At 44.7% G+C, this 27,963-nt stretch overlaps 1 protein-coding gene across 1 annotated transcript in view; it reads left to right on the plus strand.

Moving 5' to 3' along the window:
- The window catches only part of veph1 (ventricular zone expressed PH domain-containing 1), a 64,182-nt gene extending 37,830 nt beyond the window's left edge, over positions 1-26,352 (plus strand). The window contains exons 11-14 of the mRNA XM_056611382.1: positions 7,195-7,312; positions 15,450-15,589; positions 20,966-21,019; positions 22,207-26,352. Of these exons, the coding sequence (XP_056467357.1) occupies positions 7,195-7,312; positions 15,450-15,589; positions 20,966-21,019; positions 22,207-22,389 (495 nt within the window). The 3' untranslated portion in view covers positions 22,390-26,352. The remainder of the gene's footprint in view (positions 1-7,194; positions 7,313-15,449; positions 15,590-20,965; positions 21,020-22,206) is intronic.
- The last annotated feature ends 1,611 nt before the right edge of the window (positions 26,353-27,963 follow it).

Below are 27,963 nucleotides of genomic sequence, written 5' to 3' on the forward strand. Positions count from 1 at the left end.
CTGACTCTGACTCCACCCATTCCAAGTACATGGACGCGCAATCATGCACGAGCGAACGTGCGAAAGTGCTAGTTATTCACAACAACCAGAAGCTTGTTCTGGGTCACGAGCTTTGAGTACGTGCACGAAGGGGTCGCGCGGGGAGCGGGGGAGGGGGAGTGCAGTACGACCGTTTCATTGACGTACTTACTGTCCAATGCCACTCGGTGGGTCTGGAAATCATTGGCTGGAGAACCCTGCCCGTTCCACAGATGATTGACTTGTTTAATTTTCATGTCAGTACTTCTAACTCAGTGGCTGTAAGTGGGTTATGATAAGGATTTCAAGTAATTTTGCAAAAATGGCCAAAAAAGAGAATTCCATACCCAACCTTTAAGGAATTCATTGATCCATCCATTCATTCATGCAGTCATGCATGCATCCATGCGCCTATCATTCCATCCCTTGATTAATTCATTCATCCAACCATGAAGCTAGGCTTTACCTGCATTTAGTTTGCATGGTGGAGCTGCACTGTCCTTGTTTTGGCCTCGTATTGACCTGCTTGAAGTCACCATAAAATACAAACAAACCTTTTCACCTGTTAAACAATGTATGGCAAAGAACTAGAAAATAAGTCAGTATTTTGTGTTAAGTGGTGGGTGGCTTAACTTTCATGGAACACTATGTAAACTCCCTTCTGTCTTCATTTAAAAGACTGGCAAACTCTGAATGAAGTGTTATTTTACGCCCACTTTGGAATGTGACAGATTAATCCTTACAGATATAACAAAACCATTCCTTAATTCTTCCCACCCTTAAAGTCCTGTTTCAAAGTCCTGGCAATCATGTCACCTTACAATCTATTTCACAGGGTCCTTAATCCACAATATAAGCATTGAGATTGTGTTTGTATGTCTGTGTGTGTTTGTGTTTTTATCTGTATGTGTGCGGGTGTGTGTGGGTGTGTGTGCGTGTGTGTATTTGTGTGTGTGTGTGTGTGTGTGTTTGTGTGTGTGTGTTTTGTGTGTGTGTGTGTGTGTGTGTGTGTGTGTGTGTGTGTGTGTGTGTGTGTGTGTGTGTGTGTGTGTGTGTGTGTGTGTGTGTGTGTGCGTGTCCTAAAAGCTATCTATCTCTCTGAAGCAGAAAGGATGAAGTCATTGGTTATGGATGCAAGGACAAAATTCCTAGATAGGCCTCTGTGTGTGTGCGTGTGTGTCTGTCTGTTTATGAATGAAATATGCAAAGTAGTCGCTCACTGTAAACACTGCCTTGGTTTATTTAAACTCTTACTTGTTTATACCTTAGGCGAAACAAATGACCAAAGTAGAGAATAGAATGAGAGCGTCACGTCATTGTCTCAGTGTGTGTGCGTACACGTGTGGTCCCTCCAACATTTTCTGACAGGCTAAGTGGTCACCAGGCAATAATTAGACGTAAGGAATAAATTGAGTGTGTGTTTTCGTTCTGCAAATGAGTGTTTTGAATGTGTCGAGATGGGACATATATTGTTACCATATGGTAACCATAGCTCCAGGTATACCGTACTCCCCAAACACACACTCCCTTTCGTTCTCTCTCTCCCTGTTCTTTCATTTTCTCTGATGCTCCCTCACTCTGGTGCTCACTCTCTCTTTTTGTCTGCACATGCTCACAACACACGCACGCACACACACACGCTTGCACGCATGCACACAAACATACATATAACACTTCTGTATAATCGCCACCTCACTCTTTGTTATTTATCCTTTGTATGACTTAATGTTACTATTTGTATTATATTCATCATAAACATATTTATCATAGGGTTAGTCAAGGAAAAATAAATTTGAACACGCGTAAACATTTTGTTCAAATAACAATGTAAGCTAAAGGACAAACACAAACAAAAGTTTAATAAAAGAGAGCACTGTTCGCAGGACAGTAGTACTCACCTTCAGCCAATGAAATTAGAGGATTTGGTGAAATTGCCTTTTAATTGGATTATGGTACGAAGCATATGCTTCAGCCAATCACAACAGTAGCTCCTACAACACCTTCTTATTAAGTCAATTATATCCCATGTTCTCATACCGTTGCTTTGAGATAAACCAATGCAGCCTTAAACTGAACAAATAATGCCCCCAAGGAGGACAGGACAAACAAAGATTAACAGTTACATGAGAGAGAGGGTTTAGATGGCTCTGCTGGTCTTATCTATGGATATAAAATGCAATTAAGTGATATTAAAAGGCCCCTCTCTCTTGTAATTCTCTCTCTCTTAAAACTCTCTGTCCGTAGAGAGATTCGCTCTTACATTATCATCCTAAGCGCTGGCCTCTTTTGCTCTCGACCAATCAGAAACACATGGCACAGGTATGGATTCCACCGCAGATTCCCGTTAAGAGCTGTCGTGTGTTACAGAGATGAAAGGGGTCCATACTTATTATTCTGGGCCACTTTTTAACAAGGCAATTTGGGAGATTTGCAGGAGTTCTTGACACGTCTCCTGAGATTGTCGAGAGCGTTAAAGCCACAGCACAAAGAAAATGTACTTTTTCCAACTTGTTAGCTCATTTCTTCACTCAATTTAAATTGCCTTTTCAGTCAATATAGACCCACATTACAAAACATTGTATTTATTAGATGTTTTACATCCAAAACTAATAAACTGTAATGGTAACTGGAGTATTAATTCCTCTGCAGGCCTTTTTTGTTTTGTTTCTGAGGACAACCTACTTATTACTCCATATTGGCAGTCTTAAAAATTCAGCCAAAAAAATCATAACATCTCTCCACTGTAGTCTTATAAACCTTGCAACTGGCTATCACTTTGTTCGCTGGCTTCTAGTTGAGGTTGGTTTTGTGCATCCAATAAGACCCTGAACGGTCCGATCCATTTCACTAAAGCACTGTACCATGTTCACGACTTGTTTTGTTTGGAAATGTGCTCCCTAACAGAAATGAGATATGCACTGACATCAATTTCACGGTGTCTTTAAATGCCCTGCTGAAATATGTTGGAAAATAGCTGGTTTCTAAAAAAAAGCAGACAAGAGGAAGCTTGGTAGAAGTTTGTATGGAATAACAAACACTGAAGACTTAGTAAGATGAACTTTTATTCTGTGAGAAAATTGGGTTGTCAGATAAATGTCGAGAGAGGTTTAGAAGGAGTCATTAGAGACACAGTACATTCCCAAAAATGCATGTATTTCATTGAAATAAGGAGATGAAAAAACAGGATATACAGAAAGCAAGGTGAAACTGGAAAAATAGTTGAATATGGAAAATTGTCAAGTAGAGAAAGTCAACGTGATGTCAATAAGGCCTTGTTAAGTTTTTGCAGTTGTGCAGAAAACAATTAAAATGTTGTGAGAGAGAAGATAACGGACAACCACAGCAATGATCGAAGAGTGTGTCGACCACACTTATCGTTATTTCTCTATGGACATGGGGCACACAACATCAGTGGAATGAAGCTCAAACAAAGGGAAGTTTGTAATCAGAAGTAAAGGAGGGGACAGGTGACGATGACACATGCAGGAAGTGTGTGCAGAAAAGATAAACAGCATGAAGATAGACTGAAAATAATCAAATAAAAGTAGCTGAAACTACTAGCACCAGATGGGGGCGGGACAATGAAACGAAGAGGAAAAGCATGCCGGGAGATATGGAGGACAGGGTTAGAAAGAGATACCATGTTTATTCAGCGTTTGTTCCCATTGTATTCCTCCCGCGGCCAAGATGCCGTCATGGTTCTGGTTGTTTATGTGTGAAAAGGAGCTGTTTTCTTGAATCAGTAAACCATGGTACACATAAAAGGAACTTTTGTGTACACACACACAGGGAAGGCCCGTGGCTTCATCGGATGGTTGTTGCCTTTGTACGAAATTCTACTAAACATTATCTCATTTTACAAACACATTGTTATAACCTTGGGCTTCAATGAATGCTATTTTTTCATGACAGATCGTAGACTATAATTCACTGAAATGATATCAAAAGCATGTTGCTCAGTTGCTCCTTCTTTGACATCTTACTTCCCTCATCTCGTTCTCCCCTTAGAGGGTTCTTTTCGTTAATTCGTTTTTACAGCTCCACTGGATTGAGTTTCTCTTGAGCAAGAATCCACACTTTAACCTGCTTCTCGTGACCCCTTCTTTCATTGGCTCTCATTTCCTCCCTTCCATGCTCCATTTCGCTGCACTTTTGCCTCAGCACGTCCAGGATATCATCTCAGACACCTGGAGTTTCCCTTTTCTCTAACACGGAGGTTACAGAGGAACGGCTGGTGCAAAGAGGAATATGCAGCTTAACTGTCTTCTCTGTTTGACTGGGGGCCAGCCTCCATGCAAACGGCTAGTGCTGCGCGGTGCTGCTGTCCTGCATCTTGATCGCATTCAAATCATGTTCTACCAGCGCACAGGAGAGATAGGCCGGGGGCATGAGGGGGGGGACAGTTGGTAGATATCATATTCAGACCTCCATACACCCCTCTTTGTTCCTCCATGTCATGCCATTGTAGGATCCCCCACTTGCCCACCCCCTGGGTCTTGGAGGGGTGGAGGGTGTGTGGTTGACGTGCTTGCTCTCGTGTACCCCCAGTGTGGTACCTCACCTCGGTTCAATCGGTTCCCCGGTTGGCTTGTCTGAGCTCAGTCCTGAGCCAATCCATCATTCTGTTTGTGAGTTGTTCCGACTGCTGTGCCGCGGGGCGGTGTGTTGCAATGCGTTGCATGTGGTGGACCGGCCCTGTTGTATGAGGTGGGGATGGGGGTGGAGGCCTTGGCGGGGTCTGGGGGAAAGAGGCAGTAGGGGTGGGGGGGAGTGGTATTGGTGGCGGGTTGGTGGAGGGTCGTTGGTTGTGGTTACATGTTACTCAAACAGCTTTGCTCTGGTTCTTGGCTTATCTTTCTCTCTTTTATGTTCCCTTAAAACACTTCCTCTCTCTCTCTCTCTCTCTCTCTCTCTCTCTCTCTCTCTCTCTCTCTCTCTCTCTCTCTCCTCTCTCTCTCTCTCTCTCTCTCTCTCTCTCTCTCTCTCTCCCCGCTCTTTCTCCATCGCTGTCTTACTGCCTCTCTCTCTCTCCCTCTCTCTCTCTCTCTCATACTTTATCTCCCAAGTCTTTATCTCCCTTCTTTCCTGGCTCCTGGGTAAGAGGACGGATGATTCAGAGTAACTCAGGCGCTCTGGTGTTTGGTAAACAATGTTCAAATTGTTTTAATTGGTTTGGCATTTTTTCCCGGGCATTAACTGGACAGTGTAATCCGGAGATAGTCTCCTTCCTGTCTTTGAAGTCTTGGAGAAGCCCATTGGACTGAGTGCGATCCACCTCTAGTCCACAGAGCTGCTGTCAGGAGTGATTTAAGTGAGCCTGGGTCAACCGGCTCCAGGGATGCTTTTTACCCTTAGTTCATAGGCTGCATGTAATGGACACTTTGGGAAAGTCACTTCTCATCTCTTATGCTGGTTCAGACTTCCTATCTGTCCCATCGCTCAAAGGGCTTATGGTCCAGCTTTGCCATACCATGTCTTGGTTCGTATTTCTTACTCGTCCATGTGTCGGGTACATCCTCTCTGGGTTCCTAGCTTCTAGAGGCAATATGGCCGTACCGATGTACAGAATTGAGAATTGAGCTGAGTGTGTGCATATACTGTATATATGATTATGCTCTTTCTCTCCCAGTCTTGCTCACACATGCATAATCAGGCGCACATACACACAGACACATGGTCCTAGTTTGTCAGGGTTCTGAGGCCAATGTCCTTTGCCAAGTCACTGAAACCTGGAGCCAGTCCCAGTGGACCGCAATGTTCACCAATGACAACAAACTGTTTCATCTCTCGACTTACAGTAATGTGTGTCTGTGTGTGTGTGTGTGTGTGTGTGTGTGTGTGTGTGTGTGTGTGTGTGTGTGTGTGTGTGTGTGTGTGTGTGTGTGTGTGTGTGTGTGTGTGTGTGTGTGTGTGTGTGTGTGTGTGTGTGTGTGTGTGTGGAGGTGTATCAGTGTGTGTGTGGATGTTTGTTTGTTTGTGTGTGTACGTGTATGTGAGAGTGGCTATAAAGTGATCGCTCATCAAAAATGAAACAACGTCATACACACAAACACATAAACACACAAACATGTTAGTGCCTGGCCACTAACATGAGGCACCGAGGGATCTGTTGTAACGCCTCAATAGTCACAGAGGCCGACCTCTAATGAGTCACACTTGTTGAAGACAAACACACACACCACACACACTTGAGGCACACACCACACACACACACACACACACACACACACACACACACACACACCACACACACTCCAAAGTGAGAGCTACTTATCTTCCTGCATTCCTTAAAATCCAGCCTCCTCTTGGGTCAGGAGCAAACTCTGGCTCCTGTGTGTGTGTGTGTGTGTGTGTGTGTGTGTGTGTGTGTGTGTGTGTGTGTGTGTGTGTGTGTGTGTGTGTGTGTGTGTGTGTGTGTGTGTGTGTGTGTGTGTGTGTGTGTGTGTGTGTGTGTGTGTGTGTGTGTGGTGAACTGTGATGTAGTTCTTGGTTTCACTGTCAAAGCAGTGAAGTCAGACACACGCACACACAAAGACAGAGCCCACAAACTTAATGGCCGACCCTTTATTCAGCAAGGTACTTTACAGACAGGTCCTAGATTGCTGCACTCTGAGTTACCCTATTGAACGTGTTAGTGTGTGTGTTTCTGTCTGTGTGTTTTTGTGTGTGTGTGTAGCTGTGTGAGCAAACATGGCTCATTGTCTCTGTGATTCCTGGACAAACAATAAAACACTTCAGTATGTGCCTCTATAGAGTAGCCACTTTAATATGCGTGTATGTGTGTGTGTGTGTGTGTGTGTGTGTGTGTGTGTGTGTGTGTGTGTGTGTGTGTGTGTGTGTGTGTGCGCGTGCGCGTGCGTGTGCGTGTGCGTGTGTGTGTGTGTGTGTGTGTGTTTGTGTGAGAGGGAACCACCACATTCAATGAATGTGGTCGTGAATTATAATTAGCTAATTAGCCTGTAAATAAATTATTGAACTGCAACGATCTGGTGGAGGTGAAACCACCAGACAATGCTGTAATTGTTGTTCTCTCTCTCTCTCCCTCTCTCTATATATATACCTCTATCTCCCTCTCTCTCTCTCTCTCTCTCTCTCTCTCTCTCTCTCTCTCTCTCTCTCTCTCTCTCTCTCTCCCCCTCATTGTTCTGATTGGACTCTCTCCCTACCCCCCCCCAGGACTTGGCCAGACTTCAGGTCCATCTGGAGGAGGTGCGTTTCTTTGACCTGTTTGGCTTCAGCCAGAAAGAGGAGAACTGGCTCTGCTTCATGTGTAACAACCCCGAGAAGGCCACAGGTACACACAACACAACACAACACACACACACACACACTCACACTCACACTCACACCCACACACACATACACAATCCTTCCAAGTAAACCCTGTATTTAAGGCCTATTTAACCTGTGTGACCTCCGTGGAGCTGAATGAAATCAAGGGGCTTGCTCGAGTCCTTTATGGATTTGTAAAACAAGCGATGCTGTGGTCTCTCCCACTCTCTGCGGAGGGGCCTTGACCCCCCGTGCCCTGGGCTCTGATCAGAACCATTTGTGCACCAGAGAGCTTGTGTGGTTGAGATGCTTTGAGTCAGAGTGGATTATGGGTAATGGTCATTTCACAGAACCTGGAAACGGAAAAGGGTCCCACAAGCGATTCGCTCCCTAAAGACCTCTTTAAGCCAATTTTACATTTGAGCATCGGTTGATTACTACCTCCACATTCTCTGTCAGTGAATTTATGTGTGTGTGTGTGTGTGTTTGTGTGTGTGTGTGCACGCCCTTGTGTTCTGACTGAAGCAACGAAAGACATCAGAAATGTGGCCGGTGTAGTTAACTAACCCTTTTAAAGTTCTGCTAAAGCTAATTACACTTTAAGGACATAAACTGTAACTGATTTCATCTGGGTGCACTGACTAGTGAGTGATAAAGAAGATACGGTATATATACACTATGCGACAAATGCTCGAAAACAAACACAGAGACATTGACACACACGGCCGCAAAATGTTCTGCTAGTATTTTAATTTACCGCCAGCACTCCATCATGTTCTTGGTAGCTGCGCTTGGTGCGTAACACAATACCCTGGATGGAACAAACTACAACAAAATTCGGCGCCATCAAGTATTTCGGGCCAAAACCACAATGAATGTCAAAATGACTGAAGAAAAATCAATAAGCAGCTAAGAAAACAATATATTGTGGATTTATTTTTTCCCACCAAAGACACATTAACACAAATGTGACACACAAAAACACACATAGAAAAAAAGGTAAAAGTATTAAAAGTATTTCCCCCCTTAAAGGTGTGTGTATGAGCCGGCCTGTGGGCCTGTAGAACCACTCCATCCAGCCGTCTTGTCTCCGTCTGGTCACTGAGTTCAGCTCCGTAGCCTCAAACCCAGCGGTCCAGACAGCCCTTCAGAGTGAAGGGGACGTGTAGGGGACGGGTTCAGCGCTGACATTAACACAGCTCTCTGGATAGGAGCCCCTCAATCTGCCCTCTTCTTGCCGTGGGTCTCACATGGAAATTGTTATTGGGGATATAAGAGCGGGGCTGAAACGAGGGCCGTGTGGACGTTTATGAATGCTGGAGTTGACTACTCAGGCAGGGGGGTTACCAGAAGGGGGGGGGGGGGGGGAGAGAGAGAGAGAGAGGGAGAGAGAGGGAGAGAGAGGGAGAGAGAGAGAGAGAGAGGAGAGAGAGAGAGAGGAGAGAGAGAGAGAGAGAGAGAGAGAGAGAGAGAGAGAGAGAGAGAGAGAGAGAGAGAGAGGACTTTCTGTCACCAGCAGCCTGCTGACCTGGGGTCAGCTGTCAGATGGGTACAACCAGCCACCGTAGAATTCCCCTGAGGCCACAACCTCAGACCGGAAGCGGTTTACATGGGAGACTGCAGGCAATTTGTGAGTGTGTGTGTGTGTGTGTGTGTGTGTGTGTGTGTGTGTGTGTGTGTGTGTGTGTGTGTGTGTGTGTGTGTGTGTGTGTGTGTGTGTGTGTGTGTGTGTGTGTGTGTGTGTGTGTGTGTGTGTGTGTGCTCGGCGTGTGTGTTTGTGGTGTAGCATTCGCAAGCAGCCCATCCGGGCGGTTCCATAGGCAATGTGAGTGAAGTCGGTGCTAAACAACACAGTGATTCTATGAGGGAGGCAGACCTGTATGATTGCCTCTACACTGTGTGCAGATGTCTTTCTCTAAACGTCTGGCAGTGGGGAAGTACCAGTTTGGGAGGCCACCCATCTGTGTTCTCACATAATATTCCCAGCAGTGTGTGGGGGGGAGAGGGGTGTTGAAATGTGGGACCCCCAGCAAAGACCCACAAAGCTCTCTCCCTGGAGCAGTGTTATACCTCAGACAGCTTACAGATGCAGTCGTTGTTTCAGAGAGAGAAAAAAAAAATACAATCCTCTGAAATTGTAAAGCTGTCGAATTCTGTCTGGATCTCCCGGCCCTACGGCATGAAGCAAATATTCCTGAGCAAGGCAGCTCGAGATCAGCCCCATGTTTAGCATCTCACCTCATTCTATATTTCCACCAAGGTCATTGTAAGTGTGTGTGTGTGTGTGTGTGTGTGTGTGTGTGTGTGTGTGTGTGTGTGTGTGTGTGTGTGTGTGTGTGTGTGTGTGTGTGTGTGTGTGTGTGTGTGTGTGTGTGTGTGTGTGTGGCAGGTAATGTCACTCGCTGTATAATAGATGGTATGGGGGGATTAAGGCAGGGTGTGTCCTCTTGTAATTTGGTAATTAAATTGAGGAGGCATGTTACCATTGATTTAAGGAATATACCGTGCTTTCACAGAGTTATGTTAAAGAGAATGTCGAATGCATGTTCAGCCAAGTAAAAGAGCTATTAGAAGTGCTATGGTTCACATCATCACAGCTAGGAAGCTTTGTCAATTTTTCAAGATGGTGAGAAATAAACATTGACATGCACCTAGATGTCAATTTTGGCTGCCAACATGTTTGTGTGTGTGTGTTTCTGTGTATGTTTGTGTGTGTGTGGGAGCCCAAAAGTTTGTGCATGCGATGTTTCATGCACGACTGTCACAAGTTCTGACAACATTGAGTGTTACATCAGTGACCCCACATTGACCTTTGACATTCTTCTAACATGAACTCACTGGCTCGACTTAAACGGGTTTGAAGTATGTTATTATTGAACGTTCAAATATAGGACTTCAACAAGCATAAGCGTCTGAACACTCATGAAGAAAGTAACATTCCATAGCAACAATAAGTCATGAAGATTTCCTCAAATAAAACGATGCATGTTACCGCAAAAATAGGTTTAAATTATTTAAATTAGGCAGTTTGCGTGTGGATAAGCACTCATGATCAACTGCAGTTGTATTTCCTTGGCCTCTCACGACATATGAAAGGTTCACGGCCCATTCCACTCCATGACATACTGTTTGCATTAGCAGCAGTTGCTTTGCCAATTATTTAGTCATTACTTTACATATGCGTATTGCTATGCTGAGTCTGCATTAAAGTATATTGCTATGCTTTCCGTGTACATTTAGAGAGCGAGAGTGGGGGAGAGATTGAGAGAGGGGGGAGATAAGCTGTAGGGTGGGGGAGGGATAGAGATAGAGAGAGGGAGGCAGAGATAGTTTGCATTGAAGGAGATATTGGGTGAGAACGAGAAAGTGAAAGAGTGGGGGAGAGAGAGAGAGTAGGGAAGAGAGAGGGGGTGAAAGCGAAAGACTGGGTGAGAAAGAGAGAGAGAGAGAGAGAGAGAGAGAGAGAGAGAGAGAGAGAGAGAGAGAGAGAGAGAGAGAGAGAGAGAGAGAGAGAGAGAGAGAGAGAGAGAGAGAGAGAGAGAGAGAGATTGTATGTTGATTACAAAACACGTTGATTACAAACCCACAAGGATGTTTATAGGAAAGTTTAAACAAGGCTCTGGAAATGTGTGCTTAAGAGCTCCTTTGTTGTCCTTTTTTGGGCAGTTTAAGAAGAGAGATGGCTCAGGAAATGTTAGGAAGGTGAGAGAGATGGTAGATAAGAAAAGCAATCACTTCTGTCCTTGGATGTGAGTCACGGCTTCAGTCAAAGGTTGGAGGAGGAAAACAGAGTGATGAGGACAGAGGGACTGAACCGAGGACCATGGGTGAGGGGGAGGGAGATCGTCGATCAGCCACCCTGTTCTTGTTAACGTCGGAGCCTCAACAACTCTGTTTATACCTGCAAAGGTATAGAGAGGGGGGAGATAAGCTGTAGGGTGGGGGAGGGATAGAGATAGAGAGAGGGAGGCAGAGATAGTTTGCATTGAAGGAGATATTGGGTGAGAACGAGAAAGTGAAAGAGTGGGGGAGAGAGAGAGAGTAGGGAAGAGAGAGGGGGTGAAAGCGAAAGACTGGGTGAGAAAGAGAGAGAGAGAGAGAGAGAGAGAGAGAGAGAGAGAGAGAGAGAGAGAGAGAGAGAGAGAGAGAGAGAGTAGGCGAGAGAGAGGGAGAAAGTTAGCATTGAAGGAAAGTGGGTGAGAAAGAGAGAGTGAGAAGGCATGTGTGGGTTGGGGGGGATGGTGTTTGTTTCCCAGAAAAATGTTTTCGTTGGAGGGCGACAGTGGGGCGAGGTTGGGGTCTGTGGGGGGGGGGGGGGGGGGGTTGTTTGGGACTCTATGACACGTACATGATGTAGGGCTCTGCTAAAGCACTGGAATGTGTTTGAAGTGAGCGGTAATGAGCAGTGTGGGGTCTTAAAGTCCAGCGTGTGCTCCTGCTGCTGCTTTATGATACAGGAGGTAAAGTACATCCTGACTTTGTGAGGCTGTCACTCTGAACCATCCCCATCATGCGAGGGGGGGGGGTGTTTGTGTGTGTGTGTTGGTAAGTAAAAAGTAAGTACCGTAAGTAAATGTAATTCATAAAGTAGTGCTGTACAGCGGATAACAAAAAAGACATGTTATGTGTAAATATTCCTAGATAATGAACGACAAGGAGGACCCCCTAGCAGTAGGGGGGGGGGGGGGGGGGGTAGGCTGTGCTCCCCTTCCTGGAAGCACGCAGCCCTCCAGAGACTCTCTGGCCCATCAAACTGAGACCGAGCGTATGGAGCCGTCAACACCCCTGCCGCGTTGTGTAATGCGCAGTGCACTGTCGAGGTGTCTCCAAGGGTTATTTAAGTCTGGGACTCCAATGTGCCGGGGTCGTGATCCCCAGGAGTGGCCCATATGACAGCTCCTCACGGGGGGGGGGGCCCCGGGCCGAGGTAGTCCCCTGTGGTGAAGGACCTTTTGTGGATGTTTTTTCCACACAATGGGTTGTGAAACTCATAAAGTGTGGCGGACGATTTGTAGCTGTTGTTGGATTATTGTGTTTACGCAAGGCAAGAGTTACTGTGTGTTTTACTGTGTGTGTGCCTGTGTGTGTGTGTGTGTGTGTGTGTGTGTGTGTGTGTGTGTGTGTGTGTGTGTGTGCGTGTGCGTGCGTGTGTGTGTGTGTGTGTGTGTGTGTATGGGGGGGGGGGGGGGTCCATTGTTAAATGAAACCGTTTCTAGCTTGATACCTTATTAGGAGTATTCCTGGTACCTGTTTGTGAACAGAACAAGTAGATCTAGTCTGAATTGAGACACCCTATGGCAGAAGTGTGGCTTGGTTTGACTGTAGCCCTACTGGTTGCCATAGTCACCAGGAGTGAACCATAGTGGATTTAACAAGGTTACCTTAAACTAAAACTAAACTCAAACTAAAAAGTGTATATTGAAATTGGAATACATACGGAAATGTATGACATTTTATTAAATCAATCTATGAACTCAAATGAAATCTATCTATAAAGTATAAAGAAACGTTTAAATGAAGTGCATAAAACCAGGCTAGACAGGCGTAAAGGACTTGGAACTGGATTTGATGTTTCCTTGAAATGTTGCCAACCGGGGGGTTTATCTATTGTTCTTCCTGCGGCTCGGGCTGAGCGCTCCATATACCGTCACTCCCTCCTACTGAGTTCTCGAGAAAGCATCTTGGTCAATGACAGTAAAAATGTCTGTGTGGTTCTTTGAACAATGACCCTAAGTTACAATTTAACAAAATCCAAATTGTTATTCGTTCCTTTCTTTGTGGGTGTATTCACGTGTGTGTTTTCACGTTATTTGCTTTAAGAGTAAACACTCTGTACAGTAACATGATGGACGCATCAGAAATAGACCTACCCTAGGGAGCCGAACTAACCGTGTTGGAGTGTTGGAAATGCGTGTCAGAATCCATTTCACACAGATACTTAATGTCCATTCAAACAAATGGCATTTGTTGTTGGGAAACAACAAACACAATGCTCCAAAACTACAACAGCCAATGCCAGTAAAGCATGATAAATCATGCATGGATTTAGCGAGAAAGTATGACTCGTTGATTTATTTGCAGAAACATACGGTAACAAATTCAGTTGTGCAATATAAGGAAATGCTGTGGAGAACCAGCAAACACAACGGAGTACAGCCCTCTCTGTATTGGGGACATCGAGAGGTACGGTGAAGTGAAGCAAATGAATTGGTCTGGATCTGTATTTCTGATAAAACATATAGTCTTCTGAGGTGTAAAAGGGTATGCCCTTTGTCACCTGATGTTACATCAAATTGCTATCCTTCTACATAGAGGGCTTGTGCTCCCGGCTCCTTTCCCTGCCCTGCCACTGCCATTTTCAAATTTCAATCACAGTTGCAAATAACGCCACTAATACAGTAATACACTTAAATATAAAACGACTGGGCTATGGGCTGTCTTCTTGATGTGTTTGTGTGAGTGTGTGTGTGTGTGTGTGTGTGTGTGTGTGTGTGTGTGTGTGTGTGTGTGTGTGTGTGTGTGTGTGTGTGTGTGTGTGTGTGTGTGTGTGTGTGTGTGTGTGTGTGTGTGTGTGTCTGTGTGTGTCTGTGTCTGTGTGTTTGTATGAGTGTGTGTATGTGTGAGTGTGTGTGTTGTTAGCTGCTGTATTCTCTTCATTCTACTAAGTCCCTCTGGAGGCTGCCAGGTATAATAAGCGTTTGAAGGGTTTGTCTTTTCCCCCTCTGCTAAGAAACAGACCCTCGTGAGTCATAGTGATCGCGGGCCAAAAGGTCGACAACCACTTGCTTGTCCGTCGGGGGGAGCTGAGTTACTCATGCATGGGAACACCAAAAGGGTCTCTGTGGGTCATGCTGTGTTCTGATGGAGGCGCCACCAACCAACGTCCTGACTGACCGTAACACCGGAGTCGGCCAAAACACCAGAGAGCTTTGCCTGGGCGCCGCGTCAACATTACACACACGCACACATTATATTGCACTCAAGAAAGAATAAATAAATGAAACATTTTCCACCCAAAACCAGAAAGTTGTTTTGGTGGACTGTTTGTAATCAGAGCAGGACGTGTTGTAGTTTCGTGGGGTATTCTTGTACTGATGACGTGCTGTGTTCTGTTTCAAATCTTGAGGTTCTTGAGACTCCGAACAAAAGCCTTTTCGATGCCAATAATGGGGTCTGCTTATTGGCTGGGCTCGACTCTGTCGGTAGCCTCTGTCCCAGTTTCAAGGATGTCTGACCGCAGGCCGTAGCGTTGGGATATGCATGGGGGATGTCGCTCTCGGCCGGCCTTTAAACAAATATATCAGAGTCCTGCTTCAATTACTGCCAGTACTGCTCCACGTCTGCTCAATCGACAAGAATAGACCTTGAAGGAGGTCGCTCTGATAAGGGACAAAAATAATAAAGTCGTCTAGATAAAAAGGAATGTATGTAATGAACAAACAGAAGAATTTAACAAAACATATCTGTTAGTGACATGCTAGTTATTTTTCATTGATGTATAAAATATATATTTACTTCTTACATTAAGTAGCATAGGTTGTTGTATTTCAGTTTTTTGGACTATTATTAATCAATTTTTTTTTGTTTATTTGATTATTTGTATTTATTCCAGGTCCTTCTACAAAGAGTAGTCTAAAGAATGTGCAAGCAAAATCACAACCCTTTTTTACCAGAGTCTAGGCACGTCAGGTTAGGGCTGTCAACAATCAACAATAAAACCAAGGGGTTGGTTTCAGGCTTTAGGTTTTGTTTTTTTGGGTGAGGGGGGTTTCTACAAGGCACCCTGGATCAGTTTGTTCTCGTCAAACAATCCCAGGGGGTCCTCGGATGGGAACGTTCTTTGGGGTCTGGGTTCCTGATAAACGCAGAGGGCTTGCCCGGGCCCATGGTATCCGGACGTTCCCGCTTGCCCCCTGGGTCGGGGTTCCTGTCCCTGACCAAATATACAATGTACACGGACCATGAGAGTAGTATTTTGTATTCATTATGATATTTTTTACTCTTGTGTACATGTGTCAGTTATGTCATGCTGTGTGTGTGTGTGTGTGTGTGTGTGTGTGTGTGTGTGTGTGTGTGTGTGTGTGTGTGTGTGTGTGTGTGTGTGTGTGTGTGTGTGTGTGTGTGTGTGTGTGTGTGTGTGTGTGTGTGTGTCCTTGTAGTTGTGAACCAGGAGGGCCAGCCTCTGATGGAGGGCCGGCTGAAGGAGAAGCAGGTTCGCTGGAAGTTCATCAAGCGCTGGAAGACCCGGTACTTCACCCTGGCAGGAAACCAGCTCCTGTTTCGCAAATCCGGCAAATCCGTACGTCGCTGCCCTTTTTACAACCCCTGGTGGAAGATCACACATACACACACACACACACACACACACACACACACACACACACACACACACACACACACACACACACACACACACACACACACACACACACACACACACACACACACACATACAGAGACACGCATACACACACACTCACTCATTCACTCACACACTCATAAATAAAAAGAAAAGAAAAAGGTACACTCACAGGGGTAATCGATGTGATCGATGGGACACACACAAGTGGGGGAGAGCAGACACACATAGTTTATGTATGTCGTTGCACGTGCGTGTCCGGGTGAATTCTCCCCCTGCTCCACGTTCGGTCACACACACACGGTGAGCGGCGAGCGGGTGAACGGTAGGAGACGGCACCTCGTGATGTGTGCCCGTGCACCAGAGAGGTCAGTGAAGCAGACTGTGATAACTAACCGGCCACGGGACGAGGGCTTTGGCAGGAGATCAGGGAGCAGAAAGTCCAAACATCTCAAAGTAGCCCGTGCTTCATGAAGAAATATGTTACGAAGGTATAGTGTGTGTGTGGATGTGTGTGTGTGGATGTGTGTGTGTGTGTGTGTGTGTGTGTGTGTGTGTGTGTGTGTGTGTGTGTGTGTGTGTGTGTGTGTGTGTGTGTGTGTGTGTGTGTGTGTGTGTGTGTGTGTGTGTGTGTGTGTGTGTGTGTATGTCTCTGTGTGTTTGTGAGTGTGTGTGTGTGTGTGTGTGTGTGTGTGTGTGTGAGTGTGTGTGTGTGTTCACACGTGTTTGTGTGTGCATGTGTTTGTAAGCGCATTCAGATTTCTTGGGAGTATGCCTCTCTTTGAAACAACCCCTCGCTCTGATCACTATACGACCATCTCCATACCGTATCCACAGCCAAACGGGGAGGGTCCTCTGGTTCTGCCAGGGACATATTACCGTAATCATCCACCGAAACCCAGGGGGAGAGAGGCAGCACAAAAGGGGGAAAGAAGCCCAGACACCACAAGCTCCATGGTTGTGATTCTCCGGGGGGCCAAAGAGACTACCTGGGAATCAGGGAAATATGTTTCTAATGATTGTATAAATAGAGGTCCGGGAATCCTGTCTCACTCCACACAATAGGCTTTGTCCTGCTCCTCCAGATGGTAGCCCTCCACCCCCCCATGAAGGCCCGCAGATCTGGAAGGACTTGAGTCTTTTGTTTGTCTCAGAGTCTTTGGAGAGTGGGTCTATGGACGGGGGGGGGGGGGGGGGGGGGGCTTGCATGTTGTGTAAGACCTCACCTAACACCCGTATATTTAGTGAGTGAGTGATTTAGAAAACAATGCTGTGTTATTCTGTCTCAAATTGAGTAATAACGGAAGAATTTTTGGTGTAATTCGGAATGATTGAAGCTAATGTTGCGTTAGTTGTTTGCGGGTCTATTTTCACATAGCTTTAGACCCCTAGGGTTGTCCCCATGTGACGTGTTTGTTTGTGCACGTGCGTGCACGTGTGAGTTTGTGTGTCGCAAGCACGGGATTGTGTGTGTGTGTGTTTGTGTGTGTACGTGCATGCTTACGTGTTTTGTGTGCGTGTTTACTTCCGTTGATGCCGACTAGGACTTTGACGAGGGGCTCAACGTGCTACAAATCTGAGCTCTGGAGCCTAATATAGATTTAGTGTGCTTTGCTTAGAGACACTCCCTTGGCCCTGGCTTCAAACCCTGGGGTTCTTTGGTGGGGGGGGGGGGTCTCAAGCAGTACCAAGCAGTACAATGGGAGTCTGAGCTTTATGTATACAGTTTTATCCTCCCTGACAATTGATGGTACCGCAGATATAAAGGTCTTTCCTGGTCTAGCCTGGTCTCTGTGCTTGACAGCAACGACCCTAGCCAGGGCTTAGCCCTCCAGTGGGAACACATGTGCATGACCTCAGGCTTCTGAAAGCTTTTCAAGACCCTCTGCAGCAACAACAGGAGAGGATGTGGATAAATAAACCAAAAGCCTAGCGCAAAAAGGAGCTCGGTATACACACACACACACACACACAATCCCAGTCCTAATTACCGGGCCACCTTGTGAGCCTGCGCCAGGGCTATTAGCACTTCCTTCCTTGGTAACAAATGACAATAAACCTCAGTGTTCACGCTCCGGTCCCGGGACACAGCAGCTCCCCGTCTCTGGAGGGAACGGTACAGAATGAAGCGTTAAACCGGAGGTCACTGTAGCTGGATGTTGAAGGCATACTGGAAATGAGTCCCTGCAGGAATTACATGACAGAAATGGGAATCTGAATGCACATCACAGAGAGGGAGGCATGTTTGCACACCTAGAGACGTAAAGGTGTGTTATTAGGGTCTGATTAAATGAGATGGCACCATGCAAATGTGACAAGTTATTATACATTAAGACATTAAACACATCTTAATGTTTCGATATTTGATTACTATATCAGTAATCAATATGTTAACTTTTGAAATGTTGTCATTTGAAATGTGAACAAAACTCCCGTCTTTTCTCTAGGCTTTGGGACATCTCACTTGTAATAAACGTTATTCCAACTCTAAATGCCAAATGCTTGGCAACCACTCTGTGTGCCTTCTCCAGCACGTTTTAAATAAACCCCTATTCCCCCTGTCCTTAACGAAGTCTTAAACAGGGTCTCAAGTCACACTAGCATTAAGGACTGCATCATTCCAATGCACATTTGAGATATTAATAACCATATGTCATTTGGAGACATTTATCAGTTAATTCATGCTATATTTATTCTTTCTTTTTGTACTTGACTTTTTTAAACTGGGCTTTTACATGATCGAGATAAAAGTTGAGCTAACCTACTACCAAACCTACGGAAGAGGATTAGGGCCACACATGTAAAAAAAAATTAAGTTCTGACTTTATTCTCAGAATTCTGACATTAATCTCAGAATTCTGAGATTAAAGTCAGAATTCTGACATTAATCTCAGAATTCTGAGAAAAAAGTCAGAATTCTGACATTAATCTCAGAATTCTGACTTTAATCTCAGAATTCTGAGAAAAAAGTCAGAATTCTGACTTTAAAGTCAGAACTACGGGTATCTGTAAGGACCAACCTCCGTGGGAGAGACACTTTGCTTTATGCAGTTGGAGGAAACCTATGGAAAGCCGGTAAAAGTGCAAAACCGCACGGAATCCGTGCGGTTTGGCAAGAATTCCGTACGGAATCCGTATGGATTCCGTACGGTTTTGAATGTCTAATAGCCGCGAATATTAGTCATTCACTCCGGCTATAGTTATTCACTCCGGCTATTAGTTATTCTCTCCGGCTATTAGGTATGCAGAAAGAGCCCTCCCTCTTCTTTGCTTGACCACTAAGTTTGAAGGCTGTCTAACCAATCAGTGATGAGAAATACCAGACTAAAGTAACGTATTGTCGAGACTAGAGCTGCAGTGCCTCCATGTTTCGCCGTAACATAAAGCTGTGTTGTCTTTACTAGTTTCACTACAATGTAATGACCACCACTAGCTAGTGGAAAATACATTTGTGTTTAGTACAGTGATATATTTGTATATGTTAGGCTATATATTGAGATGGCAGTGTGCGAAATACCCGTCAATATTCGGGGATGCCCTCATCCCCAGATTGTTCTCGATATGCAGTAGCCAGCTAGGCCATAACATTACAATATTTCATGGATGCAAGCAAGCCAAGACAATCAATCTATATCTATAGCCTACATGACAACACACGCACACGCACACGCACACGCACACACACACACACACACACACACACACACACACACACACACACACACACACACACACACACACACACACACACAGACACACACGCACACACACGTTAAACACACTGGTAAAGCAGGAGCCTGCATTGGCTAAAGTTGTTGGGATGCACGTTATTTTATAACAGGGAGGGCTCACCAAGTCCAGTATTCAGAATTCAAAGCATTTATTCACAAATACGTTCTATTTTTTTGACAAGCGGAGCCGATCCTGTGCAAGTATGCAAATTAGCCATGTGCGCGAAACAGAAGATAGACGCAATGTAACTGATTGTTGTGCATTGTTGTGGATATGTAGGCTGGTTAGTTGTGGTTGTTTGTGGTCTTAGTGAAACAGCTTTGCCTTGGAGTTGGAGTGATTGTGTGAATGTGCGAGAGAGAGCGCACCTGCCGTGGTGATGTTGGGCTTGTTGTGGGCTTATATGTGATCAATGATGTTGGCTATCTGTCTGATCGTATTAGCTGTAGATCGGTCATACTGCAGGCTCTCATTTGCAAATGCACTGATTGTGTGCCCGTCTCCGATATGCTATATACCTGGCATTTATTCAGTTCATGTTCTTCTGAGTGCGCAAGAACGGTGCCAATTATGGTCGTGTTTGCATTGTAATGCACAACTTTGCCCCTCCCTGTTATAAAATAACGTGCATCCCAACAACTTTAGCCAATGCAGGCTCCTATTGCTTTACCAGTGTGTTTAATGTGGGTGCGTGTGTGTCTGTCTGTGTTTGTGTGTGTGTGCACATGTAGGCTACAGATATAGATTGATTGTCTTGGCTTGCTTGCATCCATGAAATATTGTAATGTTATGGCCTAGCTGGCTACTGCATATCGAGAACAATCTGGGGATGAGGGCATCCCTGAATATTGACGGGTATTTTGCACACTGCCATCTCAATATGACTAATAGCCGCGGCTATTAGTTCCGTACGGATTCCGTACGGAATTCTTGCACTTTAACCGTGCCATTCTAGGGCCGGATTGTGGCCTTCTTGGCTTTCCATAGGTTTCCTCCTACTGCATAAAGCAAAGTGTCTCTCCCACGGAGGTTGGTCCTTACAGATACCCGTAGTTCTGACTTTAAAGTCAGAATTCTGACTTTTTTCTCAGAATTCTGAGATTAAAGTCAGAATTCTGAGATTAATGTCAGAATTCCGACTTTTTTCTCAGAATTCTGAGATTAATGTCAGAATTCTGACTTTAATCTCAGAATTCTGAGAAAAAAGTCAGAATTCTGAGATTAAAGTCAGAATTCTGACTTTTCTTCTCTGAATTCTGAGATTAATGTCAGAATTCTGACTTTTTATCTCAGAATTCTGAGATTAATGTCAGAATTCTGAGATTAATGTCAGAATTCTGACTTTATTCTCAGAATTCTGAGATTAAAGTCAGAATTCTGACTTTTTTCTCAGAATTCTGAGAATAAAGTCAGAATTTAATTTTTTTTTACATGTGTGGCCCTAATCCTCTTCCGTACAAACCCCATTCAGTTCAGGTCGGTTTCTTTTTGGGAGAAAATATGAGCTCCATATGTGCTCCGTTCTCCACCTTTTGTTTCTCATAAGCCTTATCTGCTATGTATGTCTTGATCTTCTCCCTGCAGAAAGATGAGCTGGAAGACATCCCCATTGAACTCAGCAAGGTGCAGAGTGTCAAGGTAAGAACCAGTTGAGAAAAGCCTGACATATTGAGGACAATCCGTCGATAACAGACTGCAGTCTTCCGTTTCCCACCCAGTATATCGTTACCAGGCACCTTTACATCGGTGCACAAACAGATTTGTGTCTGTGATGTCATTTTTCCAGAGGGATCCATTTTCCCTCATATTCAGGGTCCTATTACGTCGAAGGGTTGTATGTATAATGCAGACAACTCACCCGGGCTTTTCTAGACGAGACAAGTTGCTCTCCGCTGTCTCATTAGAAACAGCAGCCCTACTATGCTATAGCAGAATTTCCGGGGGAGACGGTTTAGAGTCTGGGCCAGAATCCAGAAGCGGCAGGGGGCTGAGTGCCGCCTCGTTTCCTGTTGTGATATGCTACAGAAGAAACACTCCATCACTCAAGCCAGGAAGCCTTCAGAAGGGGATTATAATAACCGTATTATTACAGTGGCCGGTCCTCACAGTGTTGATTGGAAACCTTTCCAGACAAATGACGTTTTGCTTTGACCCGCCCGGAAGCTGCAATTACACGGTCACAGACCTTGCTTCGTGCAACGTCATTGGTGGAAAACGAAGTGAAACCTCCCGTTGACCAAGTTGTGCGAGTCTGCTATCAGACCTCAGATTATTAATCAAGTCTGCTATCAGACATCAGATCATTAAACTAGTCTGTTATCAGACTTCAGATCCTTATTCTAGTCTGCTATTAGACATCAGATTATTAATCTAGCCTGCTATCAGACATCAGATCATTAAACTAGTCTGTTATCAGACTTCAGATCATTATTCTAGTCTGCCATCGGACATCAGATCATTCATCTAGTCTGCTATCAAACATCAGATCATTAATCTAGTCTGCTATCAGACCTCAGATTATTAATCTAGTCTGCTATCAGACCTCAGATTATTCATCTAGTCTGCCATCAGACATCAGATCATTCATCTAGTCTGCTATCAAACATCAGATCATTAATCTAGTCTGCTATCAGACCTCAGATTATTAATCTAGTCTGCCATCAGACATCAGATCATTCATCTAGTCTGCTATCAAACATCAGATCATTAATCTAGTCTGATGTCAGACATCAGATTATTGATTATCTAGTCTGCTATCAGATTGTTAATAGAGACTCCAGTCATTCTCTCATCCAGCCCCTCCCACTCTGTTTTACACCCCCCAGGTGGTGGCCAGGAAGCGGCGGGATCGGGGGCTGCCGCGCGCCTTCGAGATCTTCACCGACAGCAAGACGTACGTGCTGAAGGCCCAGGACGAGAAGCACGCAGAGGAGTGGCTGCAGTGCATCAACGTGGCCGTGGCCCAGGCCCGCGAGAGAGAGAACCGAGAGGCCACCACCTACCTGTAACGGGCGGGCAAACCGCTAGGACCCGTCTCTGAGTTGCGGCCATCTGGGGTAACGCCACCCGCTGCCCAAAGGGGATTTATTTTGGTCTTCTTGGGGAAAAAAGTCCAGCGTGCGTTTGGGAATTATTCTTATCGTAAAAGAGGGATTGTTTTGAAGCTATGATCAAGAAGTGTTGAATTGCCTCTCGTTTCTCTAAGAACCCTGTTGTTGTTGCCCCTGGGTTGTATGGAAACAACACATGACTTCACGGGGGTTTGAGTGGACAGATGATGAATACTAATTGAATTACACATGAACGATACCCACTCCTGTCCGACCGGTCTCAGAGACTGTCGCTCACACACTGCTTTACATTGATGGAACCATAACAAACTGTGAACACAAACGCACATGCACAGAGACTTTACCCACATGCAGAGTTGTTTGTGGCAATGTGCGGGAGGGAGATTAATTCAAGTATTCATAAACAACTCACAGCAAAGTTAAAAGAGGCTAAATTTGTTATTTTGAAAACAGCATACGGACGTATGCCAATGTTCCCACACAGGAACTCGCACGCACCCATACTCTCTATCACACACATTCACACACACAAAAACACAGACCACACACACACACACACACACACACATACACACACACACAATACAAAGAGAATACAATAGGACACCAAATACTACTTTGCACAATAAGCAATTGAACCATATCGCAAAAAGATCAAGAACTCTTGTCAGGAGAATATAAATCAGCAATATAATGTTCACCATAATCAACCCCTTGAAATGATAAATACAGATACAGATGCACACAACGGGCCAATATGTGTTTGTCACGATGATTCACCAGTGCAGATCCTGGCCAGTGAATCCGCAGCGGAGCGATGCAGTGTGCGCTCTGTGTTTGTTTGACTTGGGCAGAGGTACGGTGTCACATGAGACGATGATAGCTCCATGGAAGCGCGGAAAGCAGCAACATGTTGATCCAGTTTAAGGCGAAACCGCGTGGGATCCCCTCAGCACCTCGACGACACTAATGCATCTCCGGGACATTCACATTGGTGACCTCTGAAGCTGTCCAACAGTAGCTGTGGGAGTCCGTTGTGCTTGCTGTGTTCCGAAACGTTGGCCCGCTGGACACAATGTTTTGCACGAAGCAATAAGAGTTTCCTCTAAGAAATTAGGGTCCAGTGGAGCCAGTGGGCCTCATGCAGACTCTCAACATGTAGCAATAAGTCATGCACATTAAGCAGCATGCACCCGCTCTGGGCGCTGTGGGGAAGATGAAGACCCACATAATGGACAGCAGATGAGGGGAAACAGCGAATAATGGTTAGGTGTGTGTGTGTGTGTGTGTGTGTGTGTGTGTGTGTGTGTGTGTGTGTGTGTGTGTGTGTGTGTGTGTGTGTGTGTGTGTGTGTGTGTGTGTGTGTGTGTGTGTGTGTGTGTGAGTGCCAGTGCATGGGTGCATGCCTGCTTGTGTGTGTGTGTTTTTTCCATTATGTGTGTGTGGAACAGTTTCAATGTGTGTGTTTGGGTGTGTATACGATATAGGACCTATGGCACTACTGGATATTTATTCGTTATAGTAATGTCATAATATGCTAATAATTCTAAGTGGGATTGGCTTACTTAATGGAAGATGCAGTACAACTCTTCTGTCTTAATAAACATTCCTCTAACAGATCAGTGGTTGTGTGTGTGTGTGTTTGGGGGGGGGGGTGTGGGTGTGTGTGTGTGCATGTGTTACCTGTGTGCCCTTGTCCATGAAAAGCAGCTTCCAGTTGAAAACTTAAACCTTTTGTCAATTGAGACTACAGCTATAATACAGTATGGTATTCTATTTTAATCCAATTGGCAAAACCTGTCCACAGTATTTGTTCTCTTGCCTCAAAATAGAACTTTAGCCTACTTGTTCCAAGTGGCTCATTTCTGTCTCCTCTTTCCGGAAGCATTTGGCCTCAGCCCACTTAAAACCATGAGGCTACATGTCATATCAGCACTGCTATAAACTAGATAGGCTTGGATCTCTGTTACTCCACATCGCTGATGATGGTTGTGGCCTATTTTTGGACTTTTCTTAAAGACAGGATGCGTGACCCAGGCCTCTTGCTATAACAAGCCCTTGAATGGACTACGCTGTTGCTTTAATAGCCGGAGTTCGGCCGCAGCAAGGTTATTGGTGGTTTCCTCTGGGGCTCATTTTGAGGAGGAAACTGAGCATGCTCTGTGGGTTCGGATGGAAGGCGTATTAGCGTAAGGGCTTTACGTCTTCAGGAGCCAAACCCAGGATCCGATACGTCCTTGCACTCTCCCAGTTGGCGCGACTTTTACCAGGACTTGCAGGAATATATAAAAGATGCCTGTATTGTTGCGTTGTAGTCCTCCTTTTGTTTGAAACCCTGGGGATTGGCTGAAATGAAGACTCAGCGGTCCGTCCGAATTCACGAGACAACCACTGCGAAACCTTCCGGCGTTTCACACACAGCAGAGAACAGTGTGCGTTGAGCTGCCTCGTCTCACACATGATATCATTTATACCCTTCAGTCCCAGTATCAACCTCCCTTGTTTATTTATTTTGCTGGCCCTTGATCTAAAAGATGTGTGCATCTGGCTATGCAGCCCAAGTTGAATGGAAGGCCAGGCGGATAGCGTTGGCACAAATACTAATTCCTGATTGAGGGCCAGCCATTGGTTCAGCATTTCTTATTTTGCTTATCTTTCTTCTAAAGAAAAAATAATAGGAATAAATAAGTTCTTCCATGTTTGTAGTTATGGCCACTAATCCAAATGTGTTTGTACAGATATATTTCCGACACATATGTGTATTTCCACAGGCTCTTTAAACAACGGGGCCCTGATCCGGCTCGCTGCGTCGCCCAATGTGGCAGAGCCGAACCATCTGGCAGCGATCGGGGTAAAATAAACAATTTGTTTATACAATTTGCCCTAAGAGCCATAAGCCAGGTCACCCATAACCTTGTTGAGGTCATCTCCCATCGGCTCCAAATGTAGCATGAAGCTGACTTCAGGCTTATTGTAGCACTTCCTATGTTCCATCAGGGATCAGAATCAATCACATTCACGTGATTGATTCTGATCCCTGATGGAACATAGGAAGTCAATCACATTCATGTGATTGATTCTGTCAACCTTTGCTGAAACGTGCTCAAATGGGCGGCATGTAGCTCAGGAGGTAGGCTGGTAACAGCAAGATTGCTAGTTTGAGCCTCCTAGAGTGTTGAGGTGTCCCTGAGCAAGGCACTCAACCCTAACAGCCCCTGACGAGCTGACTGTCGCCTTGCATGGCTGACGCCGCCGTCGGAGTGTGAATGTGTGCATGAATGGGTGAATGTCAGGCAATATTATAAAGCACTTTGGGTGGCCTCTGGTTATAAAAAAGCGCTATATAAATGCAGTCCATTTACCATCCATTTACCAAATGAATTTTCCAAAAGCTGTGTAAACAGGGCTGATGTTATGCACTGGTGTATCTATATTTGTATATCTGTCTACCTGTCTACCTATCTATCTATCTAAAATAAGATTAGACAAGATACGTTATCCATCCCAGATGGGAAATAGGATCAATCTGTCAGCCTGTCTGTCTTCCTGTCTGTCTATTCCTTGTGTAGAAAGAAACTCTGTATTCTCAGTAGAATAAAGCACAATGTGATTATCTATAGAAAGCAGAGGATGTAGTCTAAACTGCCAATGGAAATATGTTACACTGAATATTTGAAGAATCAACACTGACTGTTTAATTCTGAAAGTGATTGACAAGAGTATTAATGTCCTGTTGTTGGTGTCAGCACAGAGCCTTGTGTACGAAATCATAAAGATATGTCATGTTTTTAACTTTAGAGTGCCATTTTACTAACAGTTGATTTCAGTTTAGATTTTTTAATGAGGTCAATATTTATTTTTACATGTAGAGCTATTACTTTTACCAGATTGGAATACCAATGTCTGTCTTCCTTCTATATTGAAAAGAATTAAAGTTATAGTTATATATTTTGGCTATGAAATTGTGGTCCATTTCTGATTTATATGTATGCATGTATGCCGCTGCCTTGTTGATCTTCCAAATTACCTGTTAAACATTAAAAATCAAATCAAATGAACACACGGCGACATTAACATATGTTAAAGAATTTGGCCGGTTTGTTAAGACCCCAGGTTTATTGTTGACATTGTCTAAGTAGATGTAAATCAGCCTTCATTTTTATTCAACTCACCTCCTCTCTTGGTGTAGATCTGGCAGTTGGCCATCTGTTGACAAACATTAGAAAGCATTTCCAGAATTCTGCCCTATACTTTACACAGCCTGTAACAAAGACACTATGTGTGCACTTTGTATGCGCTTAACTGGCTATGAAAAAAAAAAGCCGCGAAAACAGGTGTTTAGGATAAAATTGATGTCAATAGATGGCTAACTAACGATTTGCGGAACCCGTCTACAACGCTAGAAGGGGGAATTGAACAAAAATCCCGGCTGATTTACATCTCAACATGGGCAAGTCAACAACTAACCTGGGATCTTACTAAACTCTCTTTCTCTCTCTCTCTGTTTTTTCTTTACGCTTCCCAAGGTAGTATTGTAGCCATTGAACTGATTTTAGAAAATGTTATGAAATAGTGGGACTTCTATGTGGATTTCCCAATAGGCACACTGGCAAACTCACATTAACAGTAATAACTATTTCCCTGACTCCAAAAGGTTGCTCCATTCCATCCTTGAATCAAGAACAGAGTATCAGCGGTTTGGGAATTTCTGGTGGCCCATCATATGCTAATAAATATGACCCCCACATTCCTTCCAGGGAATCCACACAAACTAGCTTATTTTACCGAACGCATGCTTCGCTACTTGTGCAACCCATTAAACTGCTAATTCTTTCTTGGAAATGGTTTGAGAACAGTCACCTTACTACATAAGGCTGTACAAAGTGACTAAAGTACCTATTTTTTTTATGGGATGACTAAGTATGTGTTATTTTATCTGATGAATTAATCTTTTCTTATTTAGTCAGCTGAATGTATTACTTTCTCATTCTATCCAGGATAAATAAAGTACATTTTATAATCCTAATCCTTATCCTACATTCAAACATGTGATTCTTTAAAAGCACTTTATTTAATCAGAGATTAATAAAGTAGGCCTACTTATTTGATGGGGGTTTAATTAAGTAGGTATTTTATTTTCCAGTGGGGCAGCGGAGTGAGCTGTCGCTCACCATCCCTGGGTTAGGGTTAGGGAGTCCAACGTCAAATATGACCTCTGACCAGATCCATGTCTGGCGTCTCGGTGGCACAGCGGTGCGAGCCCCTGGGTATCACCTCGGGAGACCCCGTTTCAGGTCCGTCCGCAGGCTGTCTCTATGGAAACCCGAAGTTATATGGGAAATGTAACTGTGTGAATTTAATGTCAACATAAGCTCTGACCTCTGCGTAGAAGGCATCTCAGTGGTGCAGCCGACAGAGCTTTCGGTTAACAGCTCTCGGTACCTGACTTCAAGTGCTGGGTCCATGGAAACCGTATTCATTTACATTTCTATGCAAATTATGACCTCCAAA

Source organism: Gadus chalcogrammus, chromosome 16, assembly GCF_026213295.1.
Source record: "Gadus chalcogrammus isolate NIFS_2021 chromosome 16, NIFS_Gcha_1.0, whole genome shotgun sequence".
In the NCBI taxonomy this organism is placed as follows: domain Eukaryota; kingdom Metazoa; phylum Chordata; class Actinopteri; order Gadiformes; family Gadidae; genus Gadus; species Gadus chalcogrammus.